The following is a 24,185-nucleotide window of genomic DNA, read 5'->3' on the forward strand; positions in this document are numbered from 1 at the left end:
CACGTATGTTGCGCAAATACATGAGGCATATTCAAATTATAGAATGTGTTTTGATGTTTTTGTTTCGTGCCATTAGCGATCACGCGTAAGGTTATGTTGTCAAAGCTCCTCTTTGTTCAAATGTTAGTATTAACATTTATTTTTTTATTGTCGCCAATCTTTCAATAGTTTATACCAACCAATGAATTGTCTGGTCCAGAATCTATCGACCGTCGCCATATTGCAGGGACATTACGGAATGAGATGTTTACCATTACAATAAACAATTCGATTCAAAAATGACATGACTCAGTCTTACCGTCATAAAGATTTAATCACCCATGTTGTGTTGATATATCACACGTTAACAGAATATTAATGTTGTTTTCAAACACCGTGACATGTTCACACTGCCTGGCTTTGTGTGCGTGAGTAAGTATTTCAACAGTTAGAATGAACTTTAATTTCCCAGGTCAGGAGGGAACATCTCAAATTCCCAGACCAACACAGGTCATTATTTGCATCATGCCTCGACGGCTTGTGAAGTCATTATGATTGCACTTAAACCAAAGCAAATCATTTACATAAAACGATTGATGGAACACCAAACCTAATGGTCCAGTGTTAATCATTGTTCCAGCTATTGATTACAGGAAAACATATACGCAGGCTTTCGTTAGCATAGAGACAATGGTAGGTAGGGTTTTCAGTGTGATTTTGCGCATGTGGCTATCACATTGTCTCCATTAAGGATATCTTTGAGGTATACAGTTTGTTTTATATATCACAGAACTGTTATTTGGAATGTGAAAAAGACGAGATTCAAAATGGACGCGTTTCCTTCAAGAGAAGAGGCAGCTTTGCCTCCCCGGGAGAAGAAGTGGGATGCAGTCAAACGTGCCTTTCATGAATATATGTCTGATGCTACAGTACATGGTTTCAGCAAAGTTGTTGGTCCACAGTTGTACTTTGGAAGAAGGTGAGCCAGTATTTAAATTGTTTTCTTCTTCCGTTTCTCTGTCACTCATAATGTCACCAGTAATCAGACTTGGGTTGTTACAACGAGCTGGGGATGTCATGTTGTCTTGTCTCTGTTAGACAATTGTCTCTGCTGACACAGGTTGTGTAAGTGATGTAAAGGTGTGATTGTTTACAGCAAGGATAAGGATCACCCTCATGTTGTGTTCGATACATATCTCGTCCATAAATATCTCTCGCAAACTATAAACATCTCAGGCTACCAATAGTTCAGTTCATTACCACACATGACCCATCTCACATCGTCTCAAACATATCCTACAACACCCATAGAACATATGATTTCAACCACAACGCACCTGTCCATGAAATCTCAAAAACTATAAATATCTCAAACTACCAAAAGCTTGTCTCAAACAACCCATAACGTCTTATACTGTTCACAGCCTATTTTCTCCTCACACAATCATCAAACATATGTGTTATCAAATGGTCCCTGTCTCCCCTTGTTACCAAAACGTCTCTGTCGCACTCTTGTTACCAAAGGCTCCCTGTCTCCCCCTTCATCCCTGTCTGCTTTTGTTATCAATGCATCCCTATCTCCTCTTCTTGCCAAAGAGTCTGTGTCCACCTCTTGTTAGCAGAGAATCTTTGTCTGCCCATGTTTGCCAAGAGTCTCTGTCTGCTCCTTGTTACCAAAGAGTTTCTGTCTCACTCTTGTTACCAAAGGCTCCCTGTCTCCCCCTTGATCCCTGTCTGCTCTTGTTACCAAAGAGTCTGTGTCTACCCCTTGTTACCAAAGAATCTTTGTCTGCCCATGTTTGCCAAGAGTCTCTGTCTGCTCTTTGTTACCAAAGAGTCTCTGACTGTCCATGTTTCCTAAGAGTCTCTGCTCCTTGTTCCAAAAGCGTTCATATCTGCCCATGTTCCCCAAGATTCTCTGACTGACCCTTGTAACCAAAACGTTCCTGTCTCGCCTTGTTACCAAAGTCACTGTTTGCTCCTTGTTGCCAAACAGATCCCGTAGCCACATATTACCATACAGCCCCCGTAGTACTATACTACTATTACTACTACTACTACTACTACTACTACTACTACTACTACTACTACTACTACTACTACTACTACTACTTCTCACACCACTGTCTACCGCATTTCTCGCCGTTCCTAGCTCATATCATCCATCCAAAACACATATCTCACAGTATTTAGAAGCTTGCCTCCCACAAGCAATAACTCTGTTAAAATTCATCATGATTGATATTTTCTTGCAGGCTTTTTTGGATAGTTATCATCCTAGGTGCCGCTTTGGGGCTTGCATCTCGGATCTACGAAGAGGTTGAAGAATACAATGCACGACTAACATTAATCCAAGAACATTTCATTGACGTTGTGGATTTGGTGAAGGATATCCCAACCATTAGTCTCTGTCCCTTGAAAGCTTTGGAAGTGCATGTCAAGTCTGAAGACTCAAACACACCTCTCACTAAAGAACAGATGATACTCCAACGGTTAGCTTACCCTGCGTCCTTCATATCAGAAAGCTTCTTGTCGACCCTCCACATCAAACTTTTCGGCTGGGTTGAGGATGATTCAAGTTCATCCCCCTTAGAAGATTCTCCATCACTGGCTGATCCATCCCTGCAGGTCTTCGCGAAGAGGTCGTGGGAGAAGCAGGCTGGTTTGCCAGAGGCATTCAATGATTCTGATTCTGGCGACCTCCTGAAACGCCTTGCCATTTTGAGTACGAATATACATTTAACGACCTGTCCCAGGAAGAAGGATTCTTTGTTCGATCTCCCATGCTGCGACAACCTCTTCACAGAGGTCCTCACCGAGACAGGGTTGTGCCACACCCTTAATATGACGGCTGTGGCGACCGAAGGAAAACAGATGGGATTCTTCAGCGATAACAGATTCATGGTGGTGGTTGGTGTGAAAGTCTTCAATGATTTGACGCTGTTTAAAGACGTGAAGGGACTGCAGGTCAGTATTTCCAAGTAGGTTGTGACGTCACAGAAGACATCAGAATCGGCTTACGTTAACAAGGTATAAAGAAGCGGGTGAACTACGTGAGTGCAAAATGGTAGTGTAAGCATGCGTACACCAGTGCCTGTATTACACAAGTACAACCCGGAGAAAACATAATTACGTTTAGACTGACACAAATCAGGTTACACTCACTGTCCTGACGTTACACAATTTAAGACAACACAAAGTGGGCATAAGGAAATCTTCTGGATGTTACATAGGAACAATCTGGTGATCAATCTGAAAGTTACACAATGACAATCTGGACGTTACCAAAAGACAGTCTAGACGTTAGAAAGGGACAGTATGGGCATTGCAACAGGACGTTACACAATGACAATCTGGATGTTAGACAAGACAGTCTGGAAGTTACTCAATGGCAAGCTGGACGTCACCAAAAGACAGTCTAAACATTAGACAAAGACAGTTTGGACATTACAAAAGGACCATCTGGATGTTACATAAGGACAATCTGGACATAAAAAAAGACAATTTTGAGGTTACATAAGGACAATCTTCGCCATGAAGTGAGATAAAACATCGGACCAGCTATGGGGAAAATATAATGAAATAATATAAATTCATAATGATTGTTTCCATAATAGAAAAGAGTTACTTGACAAACTATCATGATTATTTTTTTTAATTGTCCGTGTGAAGCTTCATGAGGGTAAAGTAGTAGTACAAGTGAAGGATGTTGGATCGTGAGCCCAATTGGAGTGTGATTGTATCATTTTGACCCAGACAGTACATGACCGCTGTTGTAGGTTGTTGTCCATAACACTAGCGATCCAGTCCTGCCGACCAAGAGGGGCGTGTTTGTATCGGTCAATACTCAGTCCAGGCTCACAATACAAACTACACAGGTAGGAAGATCTTGTGAACAACAACTATTGATACGAATCGGAGCAATAGCACTTGTGGGGGGCATATATATTTGGAATGTATAAGATGTTTTTTTATAAGGAAAGATGTCGTGCGATTCTCATCCAGGTACACCGTGCCCCATGGCAACTATTGTGCCACTCTCCGTGATAATATTGAAAAATGGTAACTGCGCCGAGAAAACTATTGTCACTCACTCGCTCATTCTATACAAACGCTTGCCGAGCAGAATAAGGATTGGCCTCTACGATTCCGTGTTGTCATAGCGACTTTGGCAGCTGATCGTGCTATTATCTATCTACAGACCGTTTGTCGAGAATACTGCTTACAATGGAGTTTACATGAAAGAGTTGACCTTGAACAAACCTCTTCTCTAAATGGTCGGGGTTTTTTTTGTCACAGAGAATAAATTTGCCTCCGCCGTTTCGATCAGCCGATGGCATCTGCCTTGATATTGATGTAGAATCGCCGATATTATCGAGATTCCCCGATCACCAGTACAGTGTGTACGCCTGTGAGAGGGAATGCCTAATCAACTACACCGTACAAGTGTGTGGGTGTAGGCACGCCTGGGACCCAGGTGAGTTTCTTATACCATATGTACGATTATATTCTAAAAGTTATTTTGGTTCACGTAAACTGACATAACATTCTTGACTTGACACAGGCCTGTCACAAGTGACTGCATGTCATCAAGACATTGGTTCTTGGTCCAGCAAATGTACAACCAAATTAAATCCCTGTCTACCATAGTTGGTCCTACCGAATCGCAGTTAGTTAGTTTTGTCGAAAACGATAGCGCATCCTGAACCGACTGTGGCACCCGACAATAGTCGGTCTAGTCAATAAGTTCTCCACTGAAACTAATTCCTTTTGTTATACAGGCTTGTGTTACGTTGTTTAATTCATTCTGCTTCAAAATGCATAGATGTAAATGTGAAACAGCTGAGGCGGTCTCGCTTGACTCTCAACATTCAAATTCAGTAAGTAATGAGAACTGAGGGAATTGCCTATTTTGTGGTTATTGAACGATGTTAGACCGTCATACCTGAAGCCTGAATTAAACCTCATGACTAAATTATTTGCTTTGATTTTGCCATCACTCGCGGAAATTCTGATCCTCAAATATAAAGAAATAGATATACAAGGAGGGAGCACAACTGGGGCCATGGGGATGCCTACCTCTTGTCGAAATGTTGTAGGCCTAAAAATAGTATAAAGAGGAAGTCCAACATTTTACATATTATTTCTCGGTAAACTTCTACTGAATGTCCTTCCTTGATAGTATTAAGGATTATGAATAATGTTTGAGACAAGGATTCGGTTGCACATTTGCTGGACCCAGCAATATATAGCTCTTTGAAAGGGTCTTATGTAGCTTTGGAAACCAGTACAAAAGAGTACTATTCATGTCATCAGGTTTTTAGGTCAAGCCGAGGGTTGATTGCAACAATGAATGTTTTTCATCTCCCTCAGAGTTCTTCCACAAAACTACTGGGGGTGGTGGGATTGCCTTGTGGTTAAAGAGTTCTCTTGTCCGTGTTCGATTCCCACATGAGTGCAATGTGTGAAGCCCATTTCTTCTGAGATAATTCTGGAATATTGCTAAAAAAACCCAACTCACTCAAATATACTAGCTTATGTGTGACATTTTTTATATGCCCCGTATACCAACATCACCATTAAGGCTGTTTTAAAGCATTTGGTGTCTCTATATTTTCTGTCAATCTACTGCTTGGGTCAGATTCAATCAATTACGGCCCTCGTGATGAAGCGAAAATAGTACTGACGTTAAACATAATTCTACCACGTGATGTTCAACAATTTGTTCTAAAGTATCGAATCTTCATTAGTGCGGTTTTAGCTATACGCAGTGTGGCATTCCGCGACGAATTTCTAGATTTTTCTCATTAGTGAGTTGGGTTTTACGCCTCGTTTAGCAGTATTCCAGCAAAATAACGGCAGGGGACACCACAAATGGACTTCACACATTGTGGGGAATCGAACCCGGTGACGAGCGGAAGTTTACACCATCAGGCTACCTCACAGCCTCATTTGTTGGTCATTAACGCTGACCAACAAACACCAATTTTACAAAATGTCTTGTAGAGGAAATATTGCGTTCCAGGTCAGGAAGCCGTGTGCAGCATTATAGACACTGTTAACTGCATCTGGCCTGCAGCTGCTGGTATGTTTTACATAACTAATTAGCGTCCAAGTTACACGTAAATCAAGGGCAGGAAACATTTTACACTTCAGGAACATTTAGTGTCAGTCCGTTGATGGATACCGGTCTGTATTTGTTACTTTCTCAACTGACCAACTTGAGAGGGCCCGTGTTAGAATTGATCTTCAGTGACCCACGCTTGTGGGCTACTAACGAAATCGAGTGATCATGGACGCTGACTTGTTGCCACATGTCATCGTATCCCATGTGTGTACATCGATGCTCTTGATGTCAGTCTCTGGAGTACCTGGTCGAGACTCAGTTATTTACATACCGCCTTCATACAGCTGAAACATGACTGAATGTGGCGCTAAATAACAAACGAACGAACAAACAAACCAAACAGTTGACCACGGTTGCGTTCTCAAATATAAATGTGTATTTGTGCCGAACCACTGCCATTAGCAAGCAAACAGAACCCAGATCATTGCGTTGCGTTTGAATGTTTTCACTTGTGAAGATATTCGGTCTACCGTATCAGTGACCAAATTATATTATACGAAATGGAACAACGTGTAGATAGTTGAATGTTGTCGTTTTTTGCATTTACTAAGAATACGGAGACAACCCAAGTTTGCAACCATGCTACTGCCCCACTCCGTGTACAACTTCAAACCATGACGTCACAATCTACCCAGCAGTGTTGGGGAAGTTCCAGCCATCACAGTTTAGGTCAGGTGACCAAGGAGTGGATGGTGAAATATGTAGAAACACACATGTGTTGAGTGACAGGTACGTATGTTGTGCACGTTCCCAGTCATGATAGGCGTTGGTTGAAATCATGTCGTAGACACGAACAAATAAGCTGAAAGGCAAACGCAATACAACTTCTGGACCTGATGTAGTTATGAGTACATATCCTAAATCATATTACCAGACAGGTTGTTTCTCTGATGTCAGAGTACGTACATGATGTAGCACTGAGGTTTTAATCGCTATTCGCGGAAGAATGCAATGTGGCAAAATTGAATTAATTTCTAACAATTATAAAGTTACAGTATAGACGAACTGTGTTGGATTCTGTATTGTTTCAGTAATTTTGAGCCGCTGGTGTTAGATGTGAGTTTTCCTGTCAAGATAAGAGAAGTAAGGCAACTGGAAGCAAAGACTCTAGGAGATATTCTTGGTGAGTACACGCGGAGAGACGTTGTTGAGCAAGACTGTAGACTTTCCTCTATACGAGTTCAAAAAGGTGATACTGGTCCGAACACGTACAATAGACGGTACCCTCGGTGAGGTTACGAAGTTGAATAGTTATGGATAAGTGGAATGGATGGTACCCTCGTTTAGTAGACAGTTGTGGACAAGAACAACAGATGGTACCGTCAGTGACTTCACAACGTAAGGCGGTTGTGGACAAATACGGTAGACAGTACCCTCGGTACGTTAGACAATTTTGAACAAACGCTACAACCATGAATGAGTGATTGCGACGGAAACAATAACAAAAATATTGACAAGAGAAAAATATATGTCCTTTTCTTGGTGTTTTTGGAACTGCATTTCGGTGGATCAAATTGTAGTTATCTGCATCATGTTCAATGTCTGTGGCAATTCAAGATGTACTCTCTGACAAGCACGCAAATACATGGGGACTTTCCCGGGGTTGTGTTCTTGGTCCCCTTCTTTTCTCTGTTACCATTTAGCCCATAGATGACATGACAAGGAACCACTCAGGGGGATGTCATATGTATACCGATGATAACCATCTTTATATCTCTTTCAAATGGCTGATCTCTCCCTAACAAGATTGGGGCATTGCGACATACGGCGCTGGATGATGTACAATTACATGAGAAACTAAGGAAATTCCATTCGGATTCCGTTAACATCTGAATCGGAAATACTTCGTGTTACCAACCATCAGGGCTAGTAATCTGGGAGTCACTTTTGATTCAACAATGACACGGGATGCTCACATATCCCTGGTCTGGAGAGCATGTTTTCTCAGCATTGTGTAAAGACAGTCATTGATATATTGGATACTCCAGTACTCAGACAGTTCATACCTGAATCACTGAACTGGGTCGAGTGTTGAAACTCTGTGGTCGTATTCAAATAAGGAAGCATTACATACGTCTGTCGTAAGGATATTCACTGATACATTTAACTACGCAATTGTGAAAATGTTTCCAATAATGTAAATGCACATTTGTTTCCAATCTGCAATTTCACACAGCTTCCCTCGGAGGTCTCATCGGCCTGTTCCTTGGATTCAGTATCGTGTCTGTGGCGGAGATTGTCGAGCTACTATTTCTCATCCTTCGAGGCATCACTTGTCGGCTGAGGAAGCAGGAGACCCAGATTGAGGACATCAAAAAGTGACATGAGTGGGACATGCTTTTGTTAACAACATGGAGGGGAATGTTCTTTCATGATAATGAGGATATTTTAATGGCTATATATCCTGCTCAAGGTTCACAATCTGATCGCCGTTATCACTGATAACCAAAGCTGCTTATTAAGCACTAAAAGGTTGATAGTTTCACGACATGTCACTTATTACCCATTTTGTGCTGGATGAACAGATGATACGACAAAAACTTGGTGACTGTTTTTTGTAATCTTTGGTCCAAATTCTTGGCACTGACATATACTGAAGAGCAAAAGAAAACATACACATGCAGTTACTCGAAAGTGGTGTGTTTGGGTCATATAATGGCAGTGTTTCATCGACTGTTTTAAACCTTCTAGCATACTGGGCAAATCCAATTCTTTAATGTATGCTTCCTTTCGCAACCGATCTTAGCACATTGTTTTAGGTAGGTCAGAAACAATACTAGTATCTTTCGACTCGATTCAATATATACATCGAAGTCATGCAATAAACGATAATACCTTACCTCACGTTTTTGTGCCTTGTTGAGATATACACATGCTGAGAGGGAAAACCTCCGTGTGGAACCAAAGGCAGCACACGTCCGAAGCAGCAGCAGCAGCACATAGCAACTCCTTCCTGGCTGCAGTGGAATCTCTCATACACGACTTCACATACTCCGCGAGCACTGTACAACCATTAATATTAACACCAATGTACATCATTTAGTGACAGCATGATATACTTTACCTGACTATATCAACATGTGGATCCGTGAGTTTAGTTTTACGCCACAATCAGCAATATTCCAGCTATATGGCGGCGGTCTGTAAATAATCGAGTGTGGTACAGAGAATTCAGTGATCAACAGCATGACCATCGATCTACTGGGAACCGATGACGTGTGTTAACCAAGTCAGCGAGCCTGACCTTCCCACCCTGTTAGTCACTTCTTATGACAAGCTTAGTCGGCTTTAATGGCAATCGTGGGTTGCTGAAGGTCTGTTCTACCCAAGACCTGCATAGGTCTTATCAACACGTAAATGACACTAAGGATATTTACGGTTCATGGTTTACTAAGGTTAACATTAACACCCATTCTTTAACATTGAACTGAGGTTCCCTCAGTGACTTACGATCACCTTAGTGCTTTGTGAAAGGAGGCCCAGCAGCCTAAGTTAGGTCACCATCCTTGGAACCATGGGGACTTACTGTAATACAGTACTATTACGTACAAGGATCTGACATGCCTAGAAACAGCTAAGAGAATACCTGGATATATACCAGTTTACATGGGCTCTTGCCACAAAAATACGTGAGTGTGTAATTGAGTGAGAGAATATGATTTTACAATGCTTTTAGCACTACTCTTGCAACATAGGAAGGACACCAGGAACGGGTTTCACACATTGTACCCACGAGAAATAACAGACTATCCCAACACTGTGACAGCCATGACTGTCTGGGAACTAATTTCTCTTGGAAACCACTTCTGGTTTCTGGTTTCATCTTTCTAAGAAGAACCTCCTTGAGGTCTAGTAAATACTGTGTCTACCTGAAAAACAGAAGCATGTTGGTTTCATCCATGACTGTGTCATTCCTAATGTCGTGTAAAGATGGCTTTTGATGTCACCCTGACACTTGCCATAAAGATAAGACCGGGACTTAAAAGGACAAACCAGTTGACAACAAACAGTTTTATTGTCCTGGATCTTGTTATACAAACTTGTCAGAATGTTAATCCAATGGGTATCAAACATAAACAGTTGACCAAACACATCAGAATGTATGCACATTTATACAAATTCTCAGCAAGTTACATATATACACAGCTGTACAAAATACAAATATTCACAATAAATTAACATTATGTACAGCTATTCAGCAAATGACTTTAAAACACTGACGCTCCAGAGGTATGACAAACAATGACTCAAAGGCATCAACATCTTCTGTAAAATACAAACAAAATAATAAGATCTGTGTGAAGGAAATGAAATAAAACCTAAAGATATTTGTATGTGTAAAATGGTACAGCATCTTGTTCCTATATTGTGAATATATGTTGCAAAGTGAGCATCAAATGTTATAAAAACAAAAGTTGATCTGTCCAAACCAGTCCATCGAAACATTTACCAAACAGCCTGAAAACAAAAAGCAGAGAAAAATCAAAGTTTCCTGCATAAGAGAAAGCAGATAAGGATACATTGTTGAGTTTTATGGCTGTGTTCAAAGATAGTTCATATAATATCTTCAAAAGCTTTCTATACAAGCTTAATAAAAACTAATGAGATGAGAATCTAGTTGATCTGTTAAGGCAGGCTGATATTGTCAAAACATACAGACTTCCAGTTATTAGTCATTCATTTACTAGGAGTTAAGTAACCTTATCTATGTCACCATGTAAAGAAGGAAATTCGAATCAACCATTTCATATTGTTATTAAGTAGATAATATGTTCACTGAAGGTGATGATGTTCTGACTTATAAGGATGGTTTAATATCAAAATACGTTCAGGAAGAAACTTTAAACTTGAACATGACACTTCTCATAGACAACCATGAAGGATGGAGTAGTCATGACGTGATGACACACCGATCTCTGCTTGACTGACATTTGGAGTGAAATACTGGTGAATAAAACGTGATATACACATACATAAAATCATCATGGTCAGTGGGAAGACGAGTCAACAGTTAACAAGTCAACTCTGGTCCCCAGATGAAGGTTCAACCCAAGAGTGGTGGAATGCTACATTTTCAAAAGTATCTGGATGTGGAGACTTTTATTATTTTGATGCAGAGTTTATGTGATAAAGAGTTTTTAAATAAGGGGCAAGGGTTATGGGCAAATTACATGACACAAAACTGACATTGCAAATTTGACTTTCACACAGCTTGGCCCCTCTACTATGAAGCTCATACCCCAAAAAAGCCACAAAAGAAGAATATGCCTAAACATTCATGGTTTACATAGTTTTCATAAATCATGACACATTAATCTATACATTTCGTATTGACTGAAAGATGCAGAAGTGTCTGTGGCTCCACTTCTATAAACGATGGTGCCTTCAAAATGGATGCAATTCATATGATATACTTAAGCAGCGTGACCATTCTTCCAACAGAAGTTTCCCTACAGTACCATACGTCTAGTTATCATGATGACACAGGAACAAAACCCTAACACTGGATGCGTGATAATATGGCACTGCGGTAACATTTTCACACTGACAAACATTAGCACATCAAGCACTATCAGAAATACTTTTTCACATCTGCAATAGCTTGGTACAAAGGTACAAGATTTGACTCAATATAGTTACACCATATCATAAAGCACCATAATACAAATCAGACATGTGATTCCTGCCATTCTGTGTGGAAGAAAAACCCTAATTACTGTGGACAGTTTACTGAAAACCCTGTTAGGTTGTTTACCAGACCTTAGAGAACTGTTTACAACAGCCCAGTGAGAGCTGTTTACAACAGACCAATGACAGCTGTTTACCAGACCCTGGAGGGCTGTTTAAAACAGCCCAATAAGAGCTGTTTACCAGACCCAAGAGAGATGTTTACACCAGACCTATGAGAACTGTTTACCAGATCCCTGAGAGCTGTTTATAACATCCAGGAGAGTTGTTTACAAAAGCCAAATGAGAGCTGTTTAACAGACCTTGGAGAGCTGTGTTTAAGTGAAACCTGGAGAATTGTTTGTAAGACCAATGAGAGCTGCTAAGGAGACCTCTTTACCAGAACCGGGTGAGCTGTTTACGACAAACCACTGAGAGCTGATCCAACTCAATCGCTAAGCACCATCCCAGTTCATGACATTTTCATGCTGATTTTCAATTCAGTTCAGAGAAACCTCATCCTTTTTATGGACTTCTAATCAACCAGAATGCATGGTGAAAGAAGGCCAGCCTGTGCAGAACCTAAGTTAAATCTTAACAACATGAGATGTTATGCACAAACTAATCAAGAATATTTTATTCAGTTTTGTCATTTCTGCATTTGATTCAGCTAGTAGTTCCTTGTGAACAAGGGACATTACTCATTGCAACAACTTCATGTGAGTTCATCAACCCTTAACATAGACTGATGTGATGATTAATATTAACATTGTTTCATGGGCTGCATTTTCCAACAATCAGTGACATTGAAATCCTTGCATTAGTCTATGTAAATCCAAATGTTCTACACTTGTGCATATGTCAAATAACATCATTTACTGGTCCCTGCTAACACATGGCCATGTGCAGTGGATCATTGGCCAATATCATTTGTGAGTGAGCGAGTTCAGTTTTACACCAGTCAGCAATATTTCAGCTATATAGCAGGGATCTGTGAAATGTGGACCACACAATCCAGTGATCAACAGCATGATTATCAATCAACACAACTGGGATGCGTGACATGCGTCAACCCAGTCAGTGAGCCTGACCACCCAATCCTGTTAAATCTCCGCTTACAACAAGCGTGGATTACTGAAGATTAATTCTAAAACAGATCTTCATGGATGGCCATTTAGAAAATTGCATCATTGCAATCAGGATACATGTAGAATATGAAATGTCGTAATTCAAGTCCACAAGCCACTTTGTAATGGAAGATCCATTCCCTCTGGTTAATTCAGCCATTACGCCCCTCGGTTATTGCTTCCTTCCGGACAAACGTCATGTAAATGACCTCTTCCACAAGGCAAGAGAACTGTACACTTGGTATATATTAATCTAATCCAGAAACATTTTATAGGGGGAATGAATTATCCTTTACAATTTCACCAGATCCATGTAATCACATGTCTGACAATTGACTGACAGGTGTCTATTTCCTCCTCATATCAGCGACAATGACTTCCTTGTTCTCCAGGATCTTCACATGGGGACTGGACTGCAAACACAAAACAGTGAGTGAGTTGGGTTTAAATCCACTTCCAAAGTAATCAATATGTCACTGTACGTCAGATGGAGGGGAACGAAAGTCTCAAACAATGTAGTTCTTTGCCGACATCTAACACCCCAAGCAAGAGTATGATCCTGATAAATCTGATAACAATCCTCATAAATATGGGAATCAAACCCACTATTGATGGTGTCTGGCACTCCTACACAGTACCTACAACATTCAACTACTCTGCATGTAACTAAAAGCAAAATTTTTAATTTAGTTTTAAACTAAATATGCTAAGTTTGAGCATAAAAGGTATTTTCCACCCTAAGAAAAATGCAACAGCATGTATGAAAAAAATAGACATCATTGTTTAGAATGAAATTATTATTACTATTTTCTTGCCTAAAAATATACCTCTGACATAATCATGTAGTTAAAACTTTCATAAAATATAAAAAGTGATCACTTGCTGGTTAACATGCCATTTTTCCTTCATACCTGATGTTACATACTGCTTCAGTCTAAGTAAACTTAGCCTCACTACTTTTCGTTACACTCCACTACTGAGACTAACAACACCTTATTGGAGGTCGCGTCAGGTAACCTGTGAGATTGACCATTCAGAACACAGCTTACCAAATCGCGAAAGTGGACATTCGCACATATATTTTGAACTTTTTATCTCGAAAAGGTTCGTACCAGAACGACTCCAAATGCTATTTAGCATATGCTCGCTTCCAGATGATGCATACGACGCATGTTACAACCATGACAATGGTGAGTAAACAGTCACTGAAAATAGTGTTTTTGGCAATATTCAAGCATGTCGTCTTGTGGAAATATTAGCTAATAGTAACAATGGGTGCGTTGCAAGCCAAAAATCGGTTAGAGTAAGCAAATAAATCCCTTCTACTAGGGCTTGTTAGACTCAGTGGTGAAATGTAACGAATAACACTGAGACTAAGTTTACTTAGACAGCATACTGCTATAGGTTCCTCCCTACCTTAACCTAACAGACAGTTCTTTAACAGAGAGACTATAGAAAACAGACTGATATCTCTGTCCCAGTACCTGAGAGTTATCTACCTTGGCAATACCCCAGAGTTATCTGCTTTGATTTTGCAACCTCATACTCTTATTCTTCAGGCCACAGTCCTGCTATAACTTCTGTGTTGATGTAAGCTTCCCAGCCCAACGTTGAAGCATTTACGTACAAATGCTGGTCATAACTCAGCAGTTTTAAATTTGTTCCTCCATAGATGTCAGATGTTTGACTTGACAGTATAAAACATACGATTAAGGCAGGGAATGTAAAACACTGTGTTGTAACATCACTAGACATTGCTCCTAACATCTTACTTCAAACAGTGGAGGCTCTTTGGTGTGATAGTGGAAGCCTGGTTGATTGCAGCTCCCTATTTCTGCGATGCCACGGTCACTTGTCAGCCGAAATATACCTGTCCTGTAACAATGAAAAACTAGGTTCAACCACAATAACACAAACAAAGTGAATGAATATGGTTGGAAACTATATTAGCAGTGTTCTGGCAATATCACAGCAGGGAACACCTGAAATGAGCTTCACATTTTGTACCCATGTGGGGAATCAAACCAGATCCCTCAGAGTGATGTGCAGACGCTTGAACCAATAGGCTACCCCACTTACTCATTATATTTTGGGGAGCACACAATGGCGATGGCCTCAGGCAGCATTATCTGGTATGGGTAGTGACTATGTAGATCAACACTAGACAGGAATGCTGTTTGTGTTGGATGGGTCTGTAAATTAAAAAAAGACTGAATTAATATTTGTACAGAACTTTCAGTATCATTCCAACATTATTACAAAAGACACCTGAACTAATCCACAAGATGTCACAGATGTGCACATAGAAATTCCATTCAGATGTTGAAATTAACTACAGTAATTTGAACAAATCTGGGGTTTAAAACTTCTTCTAAATTGTAACATATGTTATATCTGAGACTACACTGTCTTAGTTAAATACAAATTCCAGTACTTTTTGAGTTGAGTCCCATAAGGGATTCGCACCGTCAGTTGGGACTCTACTCATAAACTACTAGAATATGTACTTAACTAAGAAAGCATTATCCCAAATACAACATCTGTCACATTTCACCACTCTCTAAATGGTACTGTGTAACCATTCTTTTGGGCTGTAGATATCTACTGCCAATAACACATTTGTAGAAAATGTTTACAATATCTATCACAACAAACATTCATAGTAAGAAGAACATGGTACTTATTTGTTGTTGACCTGTCATATAGAGTTACTTAAAATGATGTATTTCTTTGTCTGACAGGCTTGTGTCTCTGTGTGTGCCACACACACACTACCTACATGTATCCAGCCAAGGTTGATGAGGTTGTATTTGTCTTGGTAGTCAATAAGATCGATCTCATTCTCCATGTCGCAGCTGTCGGGGGTGCCGTGCTGCTGCGGGATGAATAGGTGAGTCACATGGAACTGGTTCTGTGCCTGGAGTCAAACAACATAGACATCATACAGGTGAGTCACATGGCTTAACATAAAATATACAGGTGAGTCACATGAACAATATCAAAGTTATACAGGTGAGTGACAAGGAACATTATCAAAGGTCATACAGGTGAGTAACATAGAATAACATCAAACGTTCTACAGGTGAGTAACATGGAACAACATCAAACATTCTACAGGTGCATCACGAGGAACAATGTTTAACACAATACAGGTGGGTCACATAGAATGTCTAACACAGGTGGATAACATGAAACGGGTGGATAACATGAAACAATGTCTAACATCATACAGGTGGATAACATGCTAGTTGTTCTGGGCCTAGAGTCAAACAACATGAAACATCATTCACAAATAGCATCTCACCTGACAGTCTGCTGATACCAGACACACCAAGACAAGTACATAGAAGCATCAAACTCAAAGGCTTACTGATGAGAGTTTAGTTATGTCACTTTCCTGCCACAATTAGCTGACTGGAAGAATGTAACTGATGATATATAGGCCAATATTGATATTCAAAATCCAACAAACTCAGCCAATGGGTGAGTTTACTTTCAAGCCACTTAACCAATATTCAAGCAATATCATGGCAGGGGGACACCTGAAATGGATTTCACACATGGTACCCATGAGGGGAATTAAACCTGGGTCTACGTAGTGTTGGGAATTGGTTGATATCTCACAATTGATCATTGCTTCATTACCAATGAACAATCATCAAAAAACATTGGTTAACATAATTTTTCAGATTTTCCTATCCAGGTTGTCATTGCAGATACGTATAACATGATGCAACTTGCTACTTTAAAGTGATGACTGACTGATATATCATGAACATAAATGTCCTGGAATCCATAAATGTCAAGAAATATCATTTATGACTTTTCAGTTAGTGAAGTGACCTTTCCATGATTTAAACATGTTTTCAGGCCTTGACAACAACAAAGATAGGCACCATGGTCAAGTGTTTCCAAAGACAAAAACAGTAGTTCCAAAATCGATTGTGTTCAATTATGGTAAGTACTTGGTCTTTTGGTCATAATGACCAATCTGTGATGACTTCAATTAATTGGAACACCACTAGTCTTCAGCATCATAAGTGAACACTTGAACTACTCAACTACACCATCACCCTTATCCAGTCTAAGTGCCTTACCAGAGAACCAAACAGTATGCCTAATGTTTCAGTCTTCTTGTCGGTGTTAGTTTGAGCCTTCTCGATGAACTTCCTCATGAGGTCTGTGGGGACTGTGACCTCCCTGAGGCCTCCGGCCCCACCCCCACCTCCAATACTGGTGAAGTGGTCAAAGGTCATTACAGAGGGCTTGGTGCTCCTGTCAACTGAAGGGGGATTACTTGACCTGAAACAGTGATAGCATTCAGTAGTGAAGACAGATTAGCGACATCTGTACAGAACCTGTATCTGGGACTTTTGACAGCTTCCCAGATCTGTTGTTGGTGTTGTTTGTTTGTTGTTGTTGTTGTTGTCCATGCCTCACTCAGTCTTCCAGGTATGATAGCTATGAAAAGAATAATTAAGTTTGGCTAGACATATATTGACTGATGTCTCTTGCATCAATCAGAGCAAATGGGATACCATGATCAAACATCAACCGAGTCAGTTTCAACAACATGGTTACAGGGATTTATATTCTTACCAAGAATCCCAACAGTTGGTCTGAGTAGATATTTTTACATTTGTTGAGATGAAAAAATGTTGAGGGTACTAACGGAACCTAAGGTCTGTCATCACTAGTGATTGAGTGATTAAGGACAATTTCCTGCCACTTTTAACATTATTACAGCTAAATCATGCTATATCAGGAAACACCAGAAATGGGCTGCACACATATGCTGAGAAAATATGTCAACCACAAGGCTACCTCAAGACGCTTGGCGTTACCTGGTTGACACATGGACTCAGTGAAAGAATACAGGGTAGCCACTTCAAAACTATGCATCTTGGTTCGTTAGTTGGTTTATGGATATTTTATGTCTTCTTTCTTTCAGCATACATCATCACCATCATCATGACCAATAATGGTACAGATCTGAATGCTCTTCTCTTTTCCCATAAAATCAATGACTCTGATTGTTTGCAAGGTCGAAATGAAAGTACTGAATGAAACCGATAGAATGAAAAGATGTGTCTCTTATTGAAAACAACAATCTACACATCTTACTCATTATCACTGATTGCCATCTTCTTCAGTTCTCTGTCTGGTATACCCGGTACTGATGAGGGTCCCACGATCTGGTCATATGAAGGCGGGGCTGGGGGCAGGGTGGTGGACGCAACCCCGGAACTACTGACGTCATTCAAGGCAAACTGATTGTCCAGTCCAGCATCTGTTGCCGGTACTATTGCCGGTACTGCTGCCATGGCAACTCTGGGCTGCTGCCTGTCCTGATCCTGCTTCGCCCGACTTTGCAGCTCTCGATAACGTTCCTCCTGTTCCCGGCGCCATTTTTCATCGGCTTCCTTGGCCTTGAGAGCTTTGATGGCTGCCAGTTCCTGCTGCAGTCGTTCCTCCTCCTCCAACCTCAACTGCGCCTCATGCTCCAAAGCTTCCTGACGCTTACGCTGCAACAACAAATACCATGGTTTTAGCAAACTTTAGGACAAAATGGTTAAAACATGTTTATCATCTTTCCTGTTTAAGTTATTTTCTGCTTCATGTTTTGTGTTCTGAAATAGCTCCTTGTTACACTTTCAAAGCAGTAACTCTTCAGGTTGTATTCTGAATATGCTTCATCAAGTCCCATCTTTCTCGCAAGGGGCATAACTTGGAATGGGCATCATGGTCAGTTGAGACTTAAACATCTGCAAAGAACCAAACAGAGCAAAAGTTTCTCCTTTTTAAAACCTATCCATCCAGGCCAAACTGGACTTCTGGCCCCAAGATACTCCTGTCTGCCCATACACGGTGATGGTAAATGTCCACAACCTATGGGGCAATCTTCCTTCATTGTACAGACACGAAGAGTTATTATTACATTAAACAAACTTTCTATGGCTGACTGACTGAATTTGGTTTGATGCTACTTTTAGCAATATTTCACCAATATTGCTGCTGGGAACACCAGAAATGGGCTTCACACATTGTACCCAAGTGGAGAGTCAAACCTGGATTTTCGGTGTAATGAGCCAACGCCATGTCCACTTGGCTATGCTCCACCCCAACTTTCTATGAATATCCTCTACATGCAGAATCTACACAATGTGCTTCAGACAATACTACTGGTATATAGCTATATGTACCTCAGCAGCCTGCCTCTCCTTCTCCTGGGCAGTGTATCTCGTCTTCAGTTTACTCTTGATTTCTTCCGCAAGAGGAAACACATGCTTCAGTTTCTGCAAAAGTTTAACACAATTTGTTCACTTGAGGAACTTACTCCTGCTTAAAAATGTTTACTGTGACTTGTCTTATTCCCTCCTTATGATTACGCATTCAAATTCATCAATACAAAAACTAAACTTATGCGATATTTTTGGTAAGTTAGCAGACATGAGTCTCAATGACAACGCATCCTTCATTCCAGACTGTTTGGTTGAAGTTGTCAGCACATCACTAAGTGAGAGAGGTAGGGGGTAAATTGGGGGAGTATTTCCAGTCAGCAATTGTATCACAGCCATATGAAAGTAAACCAAGTCAACCACACTAACCACTGTTTGATATGAGCAACATCCTTCACCGTACAGTATGTGCACGAATAAGGGAGATAATATATGACTATAACCTCTTTATTACAAGATTTGACAGATGGGTGGGAAAATGACAGGCAGACTTTAAATGTTTAATTTCTTAAGGATTATGCCTCACCCGTTTTGATTCCACAAGTTCCGTGTGGGGAGCAGACTTGTAATCTGGATGCCTAGGTAACTTCTCTATAAATAATCTGTAAAGCACACTGAAAACGTATCAACAACTCTGAAACCTTCAAGGATAAGAACATATTTTCAGTTTATAATGACATATCAATGATAAGTCGGGCCAATTCATTGTACCCTTCATCTGTTGCAGGGGCTGAGATGATATGCAGGCAATAGTGCGCGAGTATGGTTTTACAACACTTTTAGTAATATTCCGGCAATATCCTGGCAGGGTACACCAGAAATGAGCTTCACACATTATACCCATGTAGGGAATCATACCCAGGTCTTCAACATGATGAGCCTTTAACTGTTAGGCAACATCCGGCCCCTTGACCCCTATAACTTTTCACCTTTTCTAGCATCACAGAAAACACAAAGGAAATTGTAATCATGACAGCAAATTTTGTTACCTGTTCATTTACATGCTAAAGCAACACTTTTTGACTGCAAATTTACGGGACCAAAAACATATTTTCAAACATTTGAAACAAATAGTCAAGAAAGGTGGTGCATATTATATGAAAGTATGCACTTTACAAAGGACATACAGTAAACTGCACACTGACAGAGACAGTACAACTTCATGATATTACATGATGCTACTTGATGATAACACAACAGATTTGTTCTGTAAAGTCTATTTCTAGTGTCCCTTGCTATGATACTGCTGGAATAGTGCTAAAAGCGACAAAAAACCATACTTACTCACTCACTGAAATTAAAGAGATATTGTTGCTTTCAGAATGAAACGTCTTTTCAAAACAAAATATCTTATTCTGGTAATATCACAGTAGGGAACACCAGAAATGGGCTTCATACATTGTGTCCATGTGGGGAATTGAACCTGGGTCTTTGGCATGACGAGTAACTGTTTTGACAACTAGACTACCTAACCACCCTTTACAATCTGTGATACTCACGTTATGTACTTTGAGTAAAGGATAAAGGCACTCTCCAGGTTCCCCTCATCCAAGTATACATTTGCCATTCTGATCATCTCTCGACCTGAGCGAAGATAGAGTTTGGGTGATATTGACTTGTCCACATCAACCTTGGAGCCATAATCACAGAGAGCTCGGACACGAGCTGCTGGTTCGTGGATGTGTGTGAACATCTGTACGGCCATCAGCTCCTGCAGCAAACAGAAATATATATGTTGGAAATACTTCTCAGACATATCTGGATCACTTCATATTCAGCCCCAAGTGAGATACCATTCATGAAATGCTATTATTTGTAGAGATCACTGGTAACAGGATCAGTTTAAGAAAGAAAGAAAGTTCATGTATGAAGACATCACAACTAAGATATAAAGGTTTGTAACAAGTAACAAATATGGTAACAGAATACTTTTAGAAAGTGGTCAAATGTAAGATACTTCATGTTTGAGATTACACTATCTTAGTCAAATACTGATTCTTGTACTTTTGTTGGGTTGAGTCCCAATACACAGTCCCAAACATAACGTGTTACAAGTATCAAACAAACAAAGGAAGTATGACAGTGCCATTCATTTATAACAGTATGATTGTGAAATCAAAGCTGTGACCTACTGCTGTCTTACAACTGTACTTTTTTGTTCCGAAATAATGGCAAAAAACGATAGACAGAATATCAATGTGTGCAGTGGATCAGTTTATGCTAATTTTTCACTCATAATCACAATTTTTATGGAGTATAAACAGCGAAACTGTTGTTCTTAGTATGTCAGTTATCTTTGAATGTAACACAAAACCAGATTTATCATGGTGGTAGCATCAGGTCCTGCATAAAATGGACGGGCCACAAATTCATCAAAACTTGACAACATTATGTTCGAAAGGTTCACCCTAAAACTGAAATATTTGAAAAACTGACTTTGAACAGTTACCTCAACTATGTTTGAAACACGCATCCTTAGCACATCAGTAAATACAAACCAGTGGGATGAGATGGTGATGTGAACATCATCATGAAGTATACTTTGTCACCCCAATAAATATGCAATATTTACGTCACCTTCAAGATTCAGGGTCCAAAACTTCATGAACAAATAACAAGAAGTAAAGACTGGAACTTTTCAACCAGCTACCATTTAATAGATTGTATGGTCTCTGATTTCAACAGAAGATATTAATTTTGTATGTATAAAGGTCTAAAATTTACTTTAGAATATTTGGAATATGGTGAAAGTTCTGGCAAATGAAAAAACAATGTCTCCAACAAACGATGGATCACTGCAATCTCTTCTTAACAACAAAACATGACGCAATGTTACTTGACAACAATTCACAGAAAAGGACACAGTATGCTTTACAAACTGGGATCTCTGTCATTACTATACGAGCTAATGAAAAGAGATTGTCAACAATCATGTTCAGTGTCCATTTAGCATTTCTGAAAAGTCAGCCCATGGCCAGAAAATATTATGTTGGTCATTCAGAAAATATTGTTGGTCATGTCAAAATGCTTTGACTTATTAATCATATGTTATAAGATACTTTTATGAGTTCACCTCCTTTTTAAAACTTTCAGTCCAGGTGAGGTCAACAAAAGAAACAATTTTTTAACAAATTCATAAAACAATTATCATAAAAATGTTTTTGAAATATATGTATGAATAATTTAACTATAAATAAACCTAATCTTGATGATCATTGACAATTCAAATGAACATTAAAATACTGACTGAAGAGATGTCTTAATCACGTTAATCCGGCTAACACAAAGTCTGAGTTAAAGCCTTGAAAACAACTGAGCATTTCATCAATGAACAGAGATTCTAATGATTATGGTCAGTATGACAATGACATTTACGTTGCTGGACATTAGTGTACAAATGGTGCAAGGGCATATCCTAGAATGAACACTGGGCCTCTATGTTTATTGGCATATCACTGAATGACCGTTATAGTGTGTGTGTACACTCCCAATGTTTATGCTAATTCTCATCAAATATGTATCTATATCTATCCATATGTATCCTAACAAGTTGAACAACAAGTTTCATTCTCATCATGTTTTGTTATAGACAAAACTTGTATCACTGATGGAGACGTCCATGACCGAAAATACATGGCTGCTGTAAACTAACAGTACTGTACATGAAACAGTGATACAGTGGAAGTGTTTATCCAGGACACTGAAAACACTACAAAGTTGCAACCTCCTATAGATGAAATAATATCAGTTAATGAGGCATACTAAAGATACATACATACATAACTGACGGTAACCATTCTGATTATAGTAGTTCTTCGATTAATGTTACAGATTAAGTCTGGAAACAGCAGCAGGAGTACTAATCATGCACATCATGAGCCAAATGTAGGTTATGTGTGTGCGGCAAACACATTTTACACGGTAAAATAAACAACAGACTCTTTTAAAAATACACTCATGCAAATATTTGGTCACGTATTTCCCATCACCATCTTCATCTAACATTAAGTCAAACATGCTTTTTTGTCAACTACATATAAATTTTACACCGAAATCTCCCTGAACTTTTGAGACGTCTTAAAATGGTTCTCGGCAAACAAACAGGTAATGTGTGACACTGGCAATCTGTTCAGAAAACATTACTCACGTGAGTCATTTTCTAAAGAAATCATATGAGGGTGACAGTGACAGCGGAGGACTGCCGGACAAAATCCAGCTGTGTTCATCGAAAATATGACATCACCAAAAAAACATTCGGTTCTAAAATTAAATATGAAATACCTCTAAATTATATACCGATGTCACTGAGTGACACGTCTGTTCTCTTTCACCTCAAAAGCGTAAATTCGATAAGCCTTCTCGGTTCATGTAAACACGGCAGCCATCTTGAACTTTAATACTTCCGGACAGACAACGTGATGTCCTAATAAATGACTTGTTCATATTTAGACCTTAGTAATCCATAACGTGATGTCGGTTTGATAATAAATTACACATATTCAATTGTTTCTGTAATAAATTGTTTCTAAGAATTGATCATCACAGTCAATAATAATTGAAAAACATGACCGCCGGTACCTCACGTAAACATTGTTCACCCGATATTTTGCTGCCTATAGAATTCAGCTACACAAGCATGTTTGACAGACGAGTGGGTTAGTGGGTTATAGAAGGATGAGGAAATATTTTATGCAGAGTTGAGATGTTGGTGATTCGTAAAATGATTCCGAATTGAAAGAGGTCTTTTTTTCGCTGCCACACTTTAGCAAAATATATCAACTTCACTACAGCTGAAGTTGATGATGAGGCAGCAGTAAACTGCATGTTGGCGACTAATTTTTGCTTAGAGGCGCATTCATCGGGGTTTTAACTGACCTTCACGGAGTTACATCTCACCACCAAAAGAAAAATAATGATACGTTATATAATTACTGAAATCACATTTCAAGTGTGTACCTTTCTAGAAAGATGCGATCCCAAATAAACCGTTTGGTGCATGTAGCCAAGCTGCAGTACAAGGTAAACTTTGATCGGACGAAACACTTC

The 24,185-nt window shown here is 39.6% G+C and overlaps 1 protein-coding gene across 2 annotated transcripts; it reads right to left on the reverse strand.

Moving 5' to 3' along the window:
• Nucleotides 1-10,102: 10,102 nt before the first annotated feature.
• LOC137285114 (STAM-binding protein-like A) lies at nt 10,103-23,550 on the reverse strand. Of its 2 annotated transcripts, none has more exons than XM_067817325.1 (10): nt 23,421-23,550; nt 20,639-20,850; nt 19,666-19,741; nt 19,104-19,196; nt 18,025-18,425; nt 16,998-17,202; nt 15,680-15,817; nt 14,980-15,092; nt 14,673-14,775; nt 10,103-13,313 (listed from the first exon to the last, which is right to left on the reverse strand). In XM_067817325.1, the coding sequence occupies exons 2-10, from the start codon at nt 20,842-20,844 to the stop codon at nt 13,248-13,250; spliced, it is 1,401 nt and encodes a 466-aa protein (XP_067673426.1). In that variant the 5' UTR covers nt 20,845-20,850; nt 23,421-23,550; the 3' UTR covers nt 10,103-13,247. The 2 variants fall into 2 exon arrangements, with proteins under 2 accessions (XP_067673426.1, XP_067673428.1); XM_067817327.1 differs by having other exon boundaries at nt 23,471-23,527.
• Between the last annotated feature and the right edge of the window lie 635 nt (nt 23,551-24,185).

Source organism: Haliotis asinina, chromosome 5 (assembly GCF_037392515.1).
Source record: "Haliotis asinina isolate JCU_RB_2024 chromosome 5, JCU_Hal_asi_v2, whole genome shotgun sequence".
Classification (NCBI taxonomy): Eukaryota; Metazoa; Mollusca; class Gastropoda; order Lepetellida; family Haliotidae; genus Haliotis; species Haliotis asinina.